A 16,447-nucleotide genomic window follows, 5' to 3' on the forward strand; every position below is an offset into this window, starting at 1 on the left:
AAAGAATAGGGTTTGCCTAACAAAGTTACCGATACACTAGGGAAGTCTATGATAGCTAAATTTCTCATAAGGAAATCCGCGCCTAGAGTGATCTCACAGAACAGATTTGAGACAATGTGGAAAAAGAGTGTGAATGAAGTCCCATACATAGTGAATTCTAATTCTTCACTTCCACTAGTACAGAAGTATTGCCCATTAGGCAAAAAGATGCAATCTTCGGTATTTTGTGTATATGTGTCATGAAGGTCCATAAGTATGTCTGAGTATGCCTTAGTTGATATAAAACTAGTATCAGAACCCTGATCTACTCTAGCTAGAATAGTTCTAGTATGTAGAAATTTTAAAGGCAAGACAAACGATATACTGGTATGAGGGGAAACACTAGAAGAAGCTAAAATATAGGAATTAGGAGGGATTTTAAAAATTGCAAGATAGGGACCCACTTCTATCCTCGTTTCTATCTAGTTTCCCTTCATCTTAATAGGTTGCGATGCCTTGGATTTTGGAGAAACAGGCTTATTTCTCTTTGAATCCGGACAATTAGGTCTAATATGTCCCGCCTTCCTACATTTATGACATACCAGCTTAGAAGAGCTACTAGAACTAGACGTGGCGTGGGTATTCTGACTAGTTGCAGCCATACTTCGAAAACTATTGGTTCTGGAAGACAAGCCCTAAGTTGTGATTCTACTGTCTGAGCACAAAAGCTTAGCTCAGAAATAGTAGTGTAATTTCTTCGTAAATATAAACTAATATCAGAACGTAAGTTTTCCTCTTACAAGGGAAGTAATTCCCACTCCAAGAATGGATAACGTAAGGCAAAATTCTTACTTTGCATGCGTTTAATAAATTGAACCACACTTTTATCCTGACTTTGTTTAGTAGTAATTAAATCGATACTCATAAACCGTTTTTCTTCCTCAGACATAAAGTAAGCCTGGAATCTTAGCTTAAAATTAAGTAAAGACATTTCCTCTTCCATCCTCCCCTGCCGATACCATTCTCTTGCTCCATCCATCATTAAAGTAGGCATAATTTTAAAAGATCAATGTCATTTAGGGAATGTAGCAATTAAAATCCTTCTATTCGATTATGGAAATTGACAGCTTCTGCACAATTACCATTAAATCTAAAATCCGGTTTTAATACCCTAGCACCTTGTGACATGTTTGAAGCTATAGTAGCATACAAATTGTTCGTGGTACAGGAAGCTACATAAGTAGACACTAACTCTGTTAATTCAGTAAGCTTAGCGTTTAACATGGCAATTGATGGATCTGGTGCCGGAACAGGCAAAAATTGATTAATAGGATTAATAGGGGTGGAATGTAAAGGTCCATAGGAAGTTACAGAACCCCGACCCGTTACTGGTAAAGTTCCTTGAGGAACAAAGTGTAAAGGATCAGAAGTTGTTGGTTGGCCTGACACTGAGGAAAAGTTTGAAATGGCTGATATGTTACCAAATGGATTTGTAGAAGGATAAATACTTGTGGTAAACACAGGTTGTTTTCCTACCACTGAAGTAGTACTGGTTATAGGCCTAGTGTTAACGTTCACATAAGAGCAAGGTACACTAACATTGACATGCGTTTTAGTGGTAAGCCTTGGTTGTGAAGGCGCAACAGAAAATGGGTTTAAACCTGTCTGTACATAGTTAAAAATAATGTTGTTCAAAGGGTTTATATAGGGTTTATGATTTTCTCAGCAACCACTAATAGTTTTACAGCACCAACTAAATGGTTTAAAAGGGTCGCCTTCAAAAACAGCAAACCATTACTGGTTTAAAACAACTTTGATAAACCGTTTCTGATTTATAATAAGAAAGGCAGGGATCTGTGAAAAAATTGGTTTCAATGTAGTCCCTTTCAAGATAACTCCTTGATGGTTTAAAAATGGTAATGCTAAAAACAGCAAACCATTAAGGGTTTAAAAGTGGTGCATGGAAAACAGCAAAGCATTACTGGTTTAAAAGTGGTGCGTTCAAAAAACTGGAAACCATTACTGGTTTAAAAGTGGTACCTATAAAAAACATTGAGGCTTCACTGTTAGAAAACAAGGTTTACATAGGATGAACAAACAGCGTAAACCTCTTTGAGTTAAAAATGAAGCAAGAGGGTCTTCTTTCGATTTTAAAAGAGCATATAATCAGTTTCTGCTGAATGCAAACTCTTTTACTTCTGAAAAAAAACCTTGAAAGATAATAATGCTAGAATTTCAAAAACCTTTGATTTCCCGAAACTTTTAACAATTTAGCTATCCAATTAAAAATACTAATAATAAATTCATAAGAAAATAATATATAGCACCCTATAATTATGAAACGTAGAATATTTTCATATTACAACATTTGCTTTCAGATTGAAAGTGGTGCATGGAAAACAGCAAAGCATTACTGGTTTAAAAGTGGTTCGTTCAAAAAACTGGAAACCATTACTGGTTTAAAAGTGGTACCTATAAAAAACATTGAGGGTTCACTGTTAGAAAACAAGGTTTACATAGGATGAACAAACAGCGTAAACCTTTTTGAGTTAAAAAAGAAGCAAGAGGGTCTTCTTTCGATTTTAAAAGAACATATAATCCGTATCTGCTGAATGCAAACTCTTTTACTTCTGAAAAAAAAAACCTTGAAAGATAATAATGCTAGAATTTCAAAAACCTTTGATTTCCCGAAACTTTTAACAATTTAGCTATCCAATTAAAAATACTAATAATAAATTCATAAGAAAATAATATATAGCACCCTATAATTATGAAACGTAGAATATTTTCATACTACAACATTTGCTTTCAGATTTAGCGCGCTTACACTTTTGCACCCTGTTGGAGAAGTTTTGGTACTACAATAGGGGGCACAAAACCAGCACCGCCGCCTAAGGGGTTTGCGAAAATCACGATGCGCCGGGAAAATAGGGAAGAAAATGCTGTTAACATAGCTTAAATGAAGAGTTTTATACTTACACGGAGCTATGAGCTATTTTCTAATGATAAACTAAAATAGACTACTCCAAGTCGAGACGAAATTAAGAGGTTTTCTTATAATCAAATAAACATAATTGATAATTATTATATTAATCGTAATTAACTTACCATAATATTAGTTAAATCGTTTCAAGAAACTTTATTCCTAAAATCATTTAAAACATTGCTATTGTTGACGTTTGAATTCAAGTGTATGCCTCTTTAACAATTTTTGGAAATTTGGGGTATATAAGGCGCTTGATTCACAATAAATCATGATTTATAAGAAAAGTCGTTACTGAGTGCATCTTTGGTGAAATGATGGGAGTAGAAGCCAAAAATTGCTTTCTGTGAACGCGTTTGCTCCAATTTTTCATGTGCGAATGCGCTGACAGGCAGGTCCGATGTAATACCTCTCCGTACCGTCATCTTCACTTGGAGAGGTAAAAAATCCAGAAACCAATTTAAAATTTAATATTAAAATTCAAGGTCTTAGTATTCAAAATTGGGTTATATGCGAAAGATGCCCATATGCAGCTTCTGGTTTATGCCAGCACAATTTTATCCAAAAGATGACGCATTTTTTTTAAATAAAAGTTTTATTGTTTGATTGACTTAAAATACCGAGGAGATTGTAACTCAGTGCTTCCTCCAAAGCTTTATGCAATTGCGCTGTCATTTACATCATTGGAATTCGAAACCTTTATATACTACCGATTTGCGTATGGCGAAACAACCGGCGTATGCTTCATTTCAACCGTCAATATTAGTCAAGTCTCTCAAGAATGTTTAATTGTTTTTTCTTAAAACGATGTAATGCGCAATAAGATGAAATATTAACGAAGAAAATATATAGTATTAATTACATTTATTTTGATATTTTAAGATACTCTTATTTCTAAGCTCAATTTAATACAGAAAAGTAATAAAGTCGTCTATCTGTGTGTCTGTAAGCGTCCGTTGTGACATTAGTGCACCACTTTAGCAGTGTCACTTGTGCTGGTGTGTGAAGAAATACAACAAAATTATAATTACCTTTTTTTCACAATATGAAACGAAAATTTGGGAAATATCTTTCGGAAATGCGATGCCTTTACTAGTTTTGTACCACTAAAGCTCCGCTTCATTACGATATTTCAAGAACATCTTTTGATATTAATATTTGAAATGGGTGTTTACACTTTAGTTAAACCATACTACATTTATATATATCCAAAACACTAATTTTCGCAGTACAAAGTAAATAAAAAAGTATTATTCAATGGCGTGTGTTCCATTTATGATATATCTGTTCGGAGTACGCCGGAATGTTAATACTGAAGACTGGATATGAGAGAGTATAGACGCCAGTATACCGAACTAAGTTCGGTATACAGGCGTCAGCTATATGGTGGTACTGTGAGGAGGAGGGGGGTCATTTCTCCCCCCTTTTCGTTCTTCTCTCTAGTCGTGCCTGGGGGAGGGGGTTGCAAGGGGGAATTGATGACGTCACGTGATGTTGTTGGCGGGAAATTTGAATTTATAGGGGTTTTTTAATCGTGTATTGGTATGACGTCACGTAATTTATTGGTGTTGAAGGCATTCAGTGTCCATAGTGTTATTAATTTGGTGTATCTTTAGGATATTGTGTACATTTAGGGGATGATTTATTGGTAATTCTATAGGTTCTGTAGACCCTTTCTATACCATCCCTGCCGGTAATGTTATTCTTTGTTTGTATGTATGCTTATGTTATTCTTATATTAAAGAACTAGTTTTAATTGAGATATGGTTTACATTGCAAAAGGTACAAACTAAACTATGGTGATGTTCTAGGTGTACTCATGTTTTGTATTGTTATTATCTGGGTGTATCTTTAGGAAATTGTGTACATTTAGGGTATAATTTATTGGTAATTCTATAGGTTCAGTAGACCCTTTCTAAACGCACCCCTCCCCTAATGTTATTATTTTTAAGGTATCTCATGTATGATTATGTTATATTAAAGAACTAGATTTAAGTGATATAGGGTTTGCATTGCAAAAGATACCAATTAAGCTACGACGAAGGTCTAGGTGTACTCATGTTTTGTATTGTTATTATTCGGTGTATCTTTAGGATATTACGTTCATTTAGGGCATGATTTATATATGTTCAGTAGGCCCTTTCTACACCCGCCCTTCTAGTAGTGTTGTTCTTTGTACGATTTTGAGATCTCTCCATGTAGGCTTATGTTATACTAAAGAACCGGTTTTAAATGAGATATGGTTTACATTGAAAAAGGGTACAAATTACACGCGGATCTAAGTGTTCTCCTGTTTTGTGTATTGGTTATCAAGTTACTATGTTAAAACAATAGTACACTTTAGTATCATAAAGGGAAATTACGGCAGTTTTTGCACAGTTGGATAGTTGATTAGAAGTTAAAATGAAGCAGTACTGCTAAAAAACTCAGAACATAAGGATTACATTAGTTTTAATACGAATTTGGAGAATAAGTACAATTACTTGAGTTAAAATGCGAAATATTACTAAAAAAAACATCAGAAAATACGGGTTACATAGAATACATGGTAAATAAGCACAATACTAGTTATTAAATTAAAAATCCTCATAGGATTGACTGAAAAATATATATTTTCCTACGCGCTAAAATATTTATATACAGTTAAAATGCGCAATCATTACTAAAGAACTAGATTAAGTTTATTGAAAATTAAGCAGCGATTACGTTCTACAGTAAGGGTGTATGCTTTGTATTGTTATTATTTGGGTGTATCCTTAGGATAGTGTGTACATTTATGGTATGATTTAATGGTAATTCTATAGGTTCTGTAGGCCCTTTCTACACCTACCCTTCCCTTGCTATTATTCTTTATATGGTTTAGAGGTCTCTCCATGTATGCTTATGTTATACCAAAGAACCAATTTTAATTGAGATAAGGTTTGCATTGCAAAAGGTACCAATTAAGCTACGATGCGGTTCTAGGTCTACGCAAATATTGTATTGGTTAGTAAACGAGACACTGGGTTAAAACAATAGTACATTTTAGTATCAAAAAAGAAGAAATAAGGTAGTTTTTACACAACTTGGTAGCTGGTAATTAGTTAAAATGAACAAATATTACTATAAAATATCATAAAATCCTGATCCTAACATTTAACATTTCCGAGTAAAGTATACTCGAATATAGCTTGACTGTTTCACATATTTTCTAATTAGCACACATTTTAACCAAAAAGGAATTACATATACCGTAACACATGATTTCTTACTAGCCTTGTCACCAACCTTTCTCTCCAGAGCTGTTTTTATTTATACGTAAACACGTTCAAACGTATCTAAAGGGCTTTGGGGGGGTGGCAGTGCCATTAGATTCCTTGCATTGCTATCAATGTAATTTATTTTTCTTTAATTGGACCACCCACCATGTTTTATGATATTAAAAGGTAGTGAACCTTTATCCTCATCTATTTTTTATTTATACGTAACCACGCTAAGCCGCGATGGCTTTGGGGGGGGGGTCGAACCATTTGTATTGAATCAATGGAATTTATATTTAGAGTGATTTATAACACACACAAATGTGTTACGTCCCAGTTTATGTCATTGAGGGGGGGCGGTGACACATCCTACAATGGGGTTCAAACATTTAATTGATTCCAGGTATTTGCCCTGAGGGCATTATCAGGACAAGTCTCAACAAGTTATGTTTTTATAGCGTTAACAGAAAGGCAATATATCATTAAACCGAAGCATTAACCTATTACGTACTATATTTATCAAAATTATCGGCAACGTAATCAAAAATTTGTGGAAAACATAAAACGGTAACGAAAGAAGCATAATTCACAACGCATTTCGTGTTAGAAGTAAAAAACAATCGAAACGTTTTTGATCAACTACGTTACATTTTTTCGAAACGAATTTGATCATTTAAAATTCCTAAAATCCCATAGGAATACATAGGAAAATGAACAAACCATCGAAACAAAATCATTCATGTACGTGGCAATTTTGCAACACGAAACGAGTCATTTGAAAAACATTTTAAATGATTAAAAACGTTTCGATAAATTTTAGCTAAATTTATCAAAACTACTCTGTTTCACCAAAAAACAATTTTGATTTAGCAAAATTTCACCAATTTTTTTCTATTTAAATAAAAATTTATTACCTCTTGACCCCCCCCTCTTCGCAGAAACTAGTATAACAATCTTTTACTATAACAAAGACTAAGCTAATTAACCAAAATATTTCTAGGGAAACGTCAATCAATTCGAGCACGAGAATTAAAAATAAGTATATGTTTACAATGCCGAACCATTTACATAGTTTCACACTAGAATTTCACTGCTATTTACACTGTTCTAGGGAAAAACACAGATTCTAGCTAACACCTTTAGAAAAGACATAACACCTTTAGAAAAGACATACATCCCTATATACTAAAACAGAATATACGACCAGCGAAAAGGTCAAAGTACAACACAGAGTGTCATTTAGCTAATGTCAGTGCATGAATCGTGGATTTCTAGCAATAGAAGGAAATATTGTACGCAACATTTTTCTATAAAAATGCTTATTTGGGTTTCCTAAATTCCCCAAAGAATTGCATACAAAATTTAAAAAAGTACTGACTTCAGTTAATCCAACTCACTTTGTTTCTTTAGTTGCCTTAAAATGACGAAACGAGTCATTTGAAAAACAGTTCATATGACTAAAAACGTTGCGACGATTTTCGCAATATTTATCAAAATGATTCGATGAAAAGCATATTTTCATTTATTTCAGAATCATTAATTTCAATTCGTAACTAGATGGTGTTGCAGACTTAAGGGATTTAATTTTCTATACCTCAAAACTAGCTTTACTCTTATCGTTGCAATTTATTTATTTATTTAATAAGGCTCGAGGGAAAGGGTCGTGAAGCCGCCAGGACTTGGGTACGACCCCCCTCCATGGCACAAGAGTCTAGATACAATACGAGAGTATATACAAACGGGGAATATTACAAACAGAAACGTACAAATGAACTAACAAAAGAGTTAAATCTTACGAAATGGTTAAGTTTAAACATTCTGTTACGTCATTAAAAATGTTCCTTAATAATACATTTGAATATCATGAAAAATACTGGTTTTTACAGCTATAATTGCAAAATTTGACGCCTGCATTGACTATATTTAATATTGAATATGATAACACTAGTGTTAGGGTCGCTTATTCTTGAGATGTTCAGACTTTAGAGTGGTGCTTCCCTCGATTGTTGTCTGATGATCATAGATTTTTTTAGATACATTGGAATTTATTGTCCTTTCTTTAATTGAACCACCCACCTGGTTTTATGAGGGTTAGGGGGAAGAGGTTGAACTTGATCCATAACAAAAGGATTTATCCCCATCCTTTTTTATTTTTACTATAAAGACGTGTCTTAATGGGTTTAGGGGCATGGCCGAACCATTTGTATTGTTATGAATGGTATTTATTTTGTGATTTATTGCTTTGTTAGTTTATGACTCTTCCTAACACGAAACATTTGATTCGACGGGTTTGCCCCGAAGCCATTATCCTGACAAGTCTCTACGTGTTTAAGATAATTTTGGTGCACTAACCGAAACCAGGAAAATATATGAGTATTTTTCCAGAACTATAGACTAGGAGACTAATTTCGTTCTTTTTTTAAAGGAAATAACGCTCTTTGATCATCTTTAACGTAGCAAATAATGTAACAAAGCTATCCTAAATATCCGCCATTTTACCTTCAATCTGGCAGCTAAATCAAAAACTTTCAGTGTTTACAAGTAAACGCTGTATCAATCTAGGATTAATCAAAACATTTGTTAAAAAACCGTACGTTTTTTAACCTTTTATCGCAAACCATACAATATATTGTGATTTTCTCGCTCGATGAAGTCTCTTAAGCCGATATTAAATAGTTGGGGGTTAGATATTTACGCCTATACAGAACTTTCATGAGATTAAGATTGATTTTGCAGAAAAATCGTGCTCAAATCCTTTTGTTTCTCACAAAGTCTTTATTCTTTTTAGTGGGATTAACAGGTGTATTCAATTAGGGATTACAAATAAACGTTAGAAGAAGAAACGTTGTTCTGTGCTGTTTTTATTACAGAATGATGAACTATACGTCCACATGATACGAGTTAATATGCGCTAATATCTTTAAAATTCGGTGCTTCAAAGTCTTAATCCCTTTTCAGACAGATCCATATTTTCACTTTGGAGCACTAGAATTCTTTGTCTATATAGGACCAAATTGCTCTGGGTTTAGCTTTCTTTATTTACAAACCTTTCACAATCAATTGTGTTCCTTTTAAAGGTACTACAGTCTATCACTACACTAGCCAGTAGCTAAAATTATCTTTGTACTCTGAAATCATCCCAATCAATCTCAATTATTATACACATTTACGCCTTTTGTTATGCAGTATATACACATCGGTGGAGAAAGGTCTTTTGTTCTAATCCTACGAAAGACGCATAATGTTAGCTAATCGACTTGTTTTGAGAATTTCATTCCGTTGATAAACCTTTGCATAACGAATACTAGCTCAGTTGGCACTGTCTCTTCTTTAAAAGTTTCGAAATTTGCCCTCTTAAGGAGTTAATTATGTTATATTCAAATGCCTAGTTGCTGTCGGGTTGATTAAAAATATTTTATTACCTATTACGTTCAGGCAAGGTCTTGGGTGGGTGGTCGAAGCATTTGTTATCATTGGAATTTATTTTGTGATTCATTGCTTTACGTAGGCCTACTTCTCTTCTACACAATCATAGTGTAATTCATGACCGTGAGAAACTATCTGGTCATAGGTTAGCTTAAGGTAGAGTTGAAAGTAACATTTTGAAAAGTGTACAATGTGAAGATATCAAAGGATATTTTGACAATTCAGAATCTCTAGAAACGCTTTACGCACCCTGTTTTTTAATAGTTTACCTATTTTATACCAAAATTCTATTTATAGGCCACTCTTTTGTTGACCCATCGTTATTTTGTTATAAAATAGGTAAACTATTAACAGGCATGGGTCCGAAATGCATTGTGTGAAAACATCTGGTGACTGATAGGATCAGGTAATAAATCAGGCTATTGTTAAACGATTGAGGAATATGGGCGTGTCTATTAAGAAATTTCGTTAGCTCAAGGTAGCATTTTTTTGAAAAATGTACAATGGTTTTTATGACCTATTAGAGAAATTAGGAACAAAAGATACTTTTAACAGACTTTAAGATATCTAAGGATATTGTCACAATCGAGAATCTCTAGAAACTTTTTACACACCATGTTTTTCATTTATTACCCCAATAAAATTGTCCCTTATTTGCGGTGTTTATAACAAAATTCTATTTATAGGCCACTCTTTTGTTGACAATTTATTTGACATAAAGCAAATCCAACGTTCTTTTGATCTAAACTATTAACAGGCGTGTGTCAGAAATGCATTGTGAGAAAACATTTGGTGACTGAGGAGGCAATAAATCAGGCTATTGTTAAATTATTGAGGAATGTGGGCGTGTCTATTAAGAAATTTAGTATAAAAGCGGCTTAGGAAATGATCAAAATACACAGTCGATCTTCAAACAGTGAAAGATAAACATGGATCCTGAAACTCTCCGTACAACTTTGAACGAACTGACAATAAATAGACCTTGGCCGTTACGGTCAATATACGAGTTTTATTTCTTCCTGTGCGCCTATCTGCGAATAGATCCGTTGTACGGACCTCAGACTCTACCGCCAATCGTAGTACAAGGTGGCTTAAATGCTATTCGAGCTTGCCTCGACTTACTCGATTATATGAAAACCGTTGCACGAGTACCAGAGGACTGTAATACCCTAGAAGAATTGGAAAACCTAAGGAATCTAATTCCTAGTCCCTTAAGAACGGAATACGTAGATCGCCTAGCGAAACGATTTGAAGAAATTGAGCGTGATATACGGGAAGAGGATGCTCAAATCTTCGACTTCAACAACTCACAATATGACACAGAGATAGCCGCATTTTTAGACGGAAAAGATCAAGGACAACCCGCAGAGAAGACACTATTGAACGAAACCTTACCGAGGGAGCACGGATCTGAAGAGACTATTTTTGACGGTGAAATTGATGTACAATGGGGAGGAGGAGAAACGGACCCGTCCACACTTATTGAAAACGTACCTTCTTGCGAGATACTAGGTCAAAGTGAGAGATTTTACGAACATTTTAACATGTATGGTCGAGAGGTAGTTCTTAGAGTTACTGAGGATCCCGTCGCTAGTGTATGTACCGTAACGAAATGCGTCCTTAGTAAGTACAGGCCTACAGATTACATCCAAATTACTTTAAAGAGTGCCGCAAATATTTGCAGATCCGAACTAGAATTATCCTTTAGAAGAGCAGATCAAGTCGACCCTAATATTCTTTTTGACCAGCTTAGTGTTATGCTTTATGATGACGAAATGGAATCATTTTTCCTAGGTCCTGTTAAAATTATATTTAGCATTGTACGAATGTCTGAGGGCCAAGAGCGTTCTGTAGCCCGAGGGATTAAACCTTTTAATCTATTCTGTAAAGATAGGCGAGGTATTGTACGTATAGTCAATTCAGATAACCTGTGTTTAGCCAGATGCATTTGCGTTGCTATATCGCATCGAGCTTACGCCGACGATACATCGGGTGACAAGACGCTAAAAACGCGATATGCAACTATATCTAAAATAGATCCAAAGGGCACACTACAAAGAAATGAGGCTTTAGAACTATGTCTTAAGGCAGGAGTAAGGGTTAGTGAGTGTGGGACGGCTGAGTCTTTTCAAAAGTTCAAAATTTATTTAAATCAATATTCGATTTTCGTGTACAAATTCGAAAATAGCGTCCCTGTTTTGATTTTAGGCGAAAACGATCCCTATGATACTAGGCCCCGCCTCTTTTTATTGAATGAAAATAACCATTATAACGTTATTACAAATTTAAAGCCCCTCTTCAACCACGACCGATTCTGTGAAAAATGTCTCGTACCCTATTGGCGAATACAATCGCATAAATGTAATGACTTTTGTTTTAGTTGCATGAGACCCACTATATGCCAAGGTCCCATGATAGCTTGTGGGTTTTGTTTACGAAAATTCTTAGGCGATGACTGCTATCAAAGCCACTTAGCATCTTCCAGCAGTAAAAAACCGCTATGTGAACGTCTTTTTCACTGTAAAGACTGTTTAAATATTATTGATTTTTCTCGAAGAACCGAAATGCATAAGTGTGATGAGATTTATTGTCAGGTCTGTAAGAAATATCAGCCGAGCAAACACGTGTGTTATATCCAGGTTATCACAGACAAACCGCTGAAAGTTCCCTCCGTTAAGAAACTTAGACCTAATCAGCCTAACCTCATTTTCTTTGACGTAGAATGTATACAAACTAAGGTGTGTCAGGAAAAGTCGGGTGCTTACGAACACCAGGCTATCCTGTTAGTCAGTATAACCGTCTGTGAGCATTGTATAGATGAAACGTCCCTAAATTTTAACTGTTTTATGTGTAGTCAGTTTGGTAAGCGTAAACAACAATTTTCAGGCGGAAATCCAATAGCTTTATTTTTAGATTATTTAATGAAATTGCATGCCGTTAGGAACGTCGTCATACTGTCACATTTTGGTAGTAATTATGATAATCAGTTACTAATTCGAGAAATCATTAATAGAGATGAAAAATTCGTTCCGTCTTTGAAAATTAACGGAACTCGAATTTTAGAAATGAAATTGTTTAATTTGCTATTTCTGGATTCTTATAATTTCATCCCTGTAGCTTTAGCAAAGTTTCCCGCTACTTTTGGTATACCCGACGCAGCCAAAGGGTATTTTCCACATTTTTTATTCAATGTAATAGAGCATAATTTTGATGTAAATAGACAGAATGAAACCAACTATGTTATAGAAACTAATCTGCCCCCTATCGAAGCTTATGGTTGTCAATATTTTACAAGGAAAAATTTAGATGCCTTCTTAAAATGGCATAGTTCTGAAGATAGTAAAGGTAAAGGTTTCGACTTTGTGAAGGAACTCAATTATTATTGTGAGAACGACACAATTTTACTATTCCTAGGATGTATAACGTTTCGTACACTACTGCTAAAAGCAACAGACGTTGATCCATTTAATTGCGGCGCAATTACTCTTCCTGGCGTGTGCTCTCACGTGTTTCGCCGAAATTATCTTAAACCCGATACTATAGGTATCATACCGGCAAATTATTATTGACTTAGTGAAAATCAGTCAATAGGGGCTATAGAGTGGCTTGAGTGGACCGCGCACAAACGAAATATATCTATCGAATCCTCCTTTAGAGGGAAAGAAACCAGAATCCAAAAACTTAGAGTAGACGGATTTTGTGAAATCACCAAGGAAATATTCAAGTATTGGGGGTGTTTCTATCATGGGTGTAAAATACACTTTCCCTTAAACAGAAACAAGCCTTTGCATGGAGACTCTGCGCAAACTTTGAATTCTAGATATATTAGTAGCATGAACGTGTTGACCAAGCTAGAATCACTCAACTATAAAGTAAATGTCAAATGGGAGTGTGAATGGCAGAAGGAAAAAGTAAATAAACCAGAAATAATAGAGTTTTTAAAATGTAATGATATTAAGCCTAAAATAGTAAAACGATTAGACCCCCGTGATGCATTCTTCGGTGGAAGATGTTGCGCAACAAAACTATATCATAAAACAACAGGATCAGAGCGAATTCATTACGTTGATTTCACAAGTTTATACCCTTTCATTAACAAAACCTCCAAGATACCTATAGGACATCCTGAAATCATATTAGACAACTTTCCAGACATATTTTCGTTCGATGGTCTTCTAAAATGCGACGTATTACCGGCCCAAAACCTAGTTCATCCCGTTCTGCCCGCTCGTTTTAATGGAAAATTAACATTTCCATTATGCTACACCTGTTGTAAAACCCAGTTTCAAGGTGATTGTGAACATACTCCTGAAAAAAGAGAATTGAGAGGTACATGGGTAGTCGACGAGTTACGTCATGCAGTAGAGAATGGTTACACAATCACACGAATGTACGAGGCTTGGTCATACAAAGTGACGCAATACGACCCCAAAACAAAACAGGGAGGACTGTTTAAAGATTATGTTAATACCTTTTTAGAGTATAAAACCCTAGCTAGCGGCTTTCCAGCAGATTGCCAGACTCAAGAAGATAAGGAGAACTATGTCAAAAGTTTCAAAGACGAAGAGGGTGTAGAACTGGATATCACTAAAGTAGAGAAAAATGAAGGTCTCAGATGTCTTAGCAAACTTATGCTCAACTCTTTTTGGGGCAAATTTGGCCAGAAAACAAGGCACACCTCTACCGAAATAATCAAAGATGCCAACAAATTGTATGGATTAATATTAAATCCCGACTTGGAGGTTAAAAGTTTACTAACAATCAACGAAAACACCATACTAGTAAAGTACGAACACATTCTAGAAAACAAGATTGTGCACAAACACACAAACGTAGTTATCGCTTGTTACACAACAGCTATGGCGCGATTACATTTACTAAAACATCTTGAAAAGGTCGGTGACCTTTGTTTTTATTATGACACGGATATTTTAGTGTACCTTTCGCCAGACGGCGCTCATTTGCTACCCACAGGCGATTATTTAGGGGAGCTCAAAAATGAATTAGAATCCTATGGACCAGATGCCTATATTTGTGAATGGGGGAGTGCTGGACCAAAGAACTTGCAACGCCTCTGCAGACGTCGTTGCAGACGACGGCTGGGGAGCCAATAGTCCCCGACTTATGTCCCGCCAGCCGTCATCCTTATCCTATTAACCCCTCCCCCTTTTTGTACGCGATTGAAAACGAAGGTGATAAGAAACACCGGTTCTCGTATAACGAGCAGTTGCGTTTTAGTTTTGACCGCGAACAAGAAAAATAATAGTCGCTGACATCAGGAACCAGGTTTGGGTTTTGTTTATGACATTCCGCGCATTTTTGAGTCGCGTCATCCATTTGGAAAATTAAATTTGAGTTCTTTGAATAAAATATATTTCATCGAGAGCATAAAGGTATGTGTTTTCTTGCTTCTTGAATCTTTTCCGCTCGGAACAATAGGCCTATAAATTCTATTTTCCCGCGGCTTGTAACGATTCCCCTTTCGCGACCGGCCACTCTGTTTTTTCGACGGGGCAATCAGTTACAAATGGTGCCTGTGCCCATGGTCTTCGAGCCCTTGGGTTCTTGCTTGTTTTGTTTTGCCGTCGCCATTTTTTTTCGACGGGGCGGTCGGGCCCGCTTCGGCTTCGTTCTCGTTTTATTTCAAGTTTAGGCATGGAGGCCGCCATTTTTGATTTTGCGCCCATGCTTCTCGAATATTCTACGGCGTAGCTCCGACTTTCGGATTTCTATTATTTATTGACTCCGTAATCCTTACAAATGCCTATTGCTTTTATAATAGAATAAATTAATTAGGCTTAATAATTATTTGGACACATAGTTTTACTAATGATTAAAGGCTATTTTTCGGGGAATATATTGTCGGCATAAAATAAATTGGCTTTAATCTTCCTATTTTGAATGAGCGAATCCGAACCGTGCCCAAGCTTTAATAATCAATTTTATCGTGAACGCAAACAATCGGACTCGTCCTCGGCTTCTTCCAAACCTTCGGAATCATCGGGATCCCCGCTTCATTCTGCTAAGCCTAATCTCGTGGTCGGAAGCCTTTTACGCCCCCCTCGCTTAACCGCAACAAAGATGGCTTATGCATACGATTCAAATGAGGAACCCCTGTGGGATGAGAACCCCGACCTAGGTCCTGATAGAACAACCCAGTCTGAACAGGGAAATATATCATCTCAGACCCGCGCTCTAATGGAGGTAGAAAGACGTAGGCGCGAAGCAAATTTAACCCTTTTTAATCAAAGAAGCCAAAGTCCGGTCCCTAGCGGAAATCTAACAAGAAGAAACAGATTTGGGAGCATATCAGATCTCCCTACAGTACAAGTAACTCCTAGAAGTAGCCCAATTAGACCCTCAACCGAATTAAGCGCTTACGCAGGGGCCAAACTGTTTATGCAGAATTGGACTACTTCTACGCGAATAAATCCCACGATTACGTCGACAGCCACAATGCCTTTAGCTAACCAAACGACAACTTCCAATCATGGAACCCTCCCAAGGAGAAGTTCCGTTAGTCACATGAGTGCCCCGATACGATTGGCTAGAGCAAATCCGGTAGGACAATCGTGGGGGACCATTAGTCAAACCCCAGTTGCCCCCCAGGGAAATCCTCAGTCTCCCCCTGGATCTCAGCCCCATAGTACACAGGGTACAGGTCAAGCCCAAGGGACACCAAATCCCCAATCACAAGGAAATCCTACTGCCGGAGGCGCCCAACAGGCTGCTTTTCTAGCGTCAATTTTACAGTCATTTTCTAATCTGGCAGTATCTAACCAAGGAAATGTAAAGGGTTTAGAGACCACTGAGAGGCTAG

At 36.2% G+C, this 16,447-nt stretch overlaps 1 protein-coding gene across 1 annotated transcript; it reads left to right on the forward strand.

Annotated features, from left to right (window-relative positions):
* The first annotated feature begins 1,261 nt into the window (after nt 1-1,261).
* Nucleotides 1,262-14,890, forward strand: LOC149584058 (uncharacterized). The gene is made up of 4 exons (XM_089863314.1): nt 1,262-1,292; nt 10,669-11,145; nt 14,107-14,522; nt 14,708-14,890. The coding sequence occupies exons 1-4, from the start codon at nt 1,262-1,264 to the stop codon at nt 14,888-14,890; spliced, it is 1,107 nt and encodes a 368-aa protein (XP_089719440.1).
* The last annotated feature ends 1,557 nt before the right edge of the window (nt 14,891-16,447 follow it).

The sequence above is a fragment of the Phalangium opilio genome, unplaced genomic scaffold (genome assembly GCF_054372755.1).
Source record: "Phalangium opilio isolate 3A_F unplaced genomic scaffold, DU_Popi_V2 ptg001170l_1, whole genome shotgun sequence".
Classification (NCBI taxonomy): domain Eukaryota; kingdom Metazoa; phylum Arthropoda; class Arachnida; order Opiliones; family Phalangiidae; genus Phalangium; species Phalangium opilio.

Coding starts and splice junctions, on each gene's coding strand:
- LOC149584058 (XM_089863314.1), top strand. CDS start 1,262: ATGGCAATTGATGGATCTGGTGCCGGAACAG. Junction 1,293..10,668: donor TGGATCTGGTGCCGGAACAG/GCAAAAATTGAT, acceptor ATCTGCGAATAG/ATCCGTTGTACGGACCTCAG. Junction 11,146..14,106: donor TTGCGAGATACTAGGTCAAA/GTGAGAGATTTT, acceptor ATACCTTTTTAG/AGTATAAAACCCTAGCTAGC.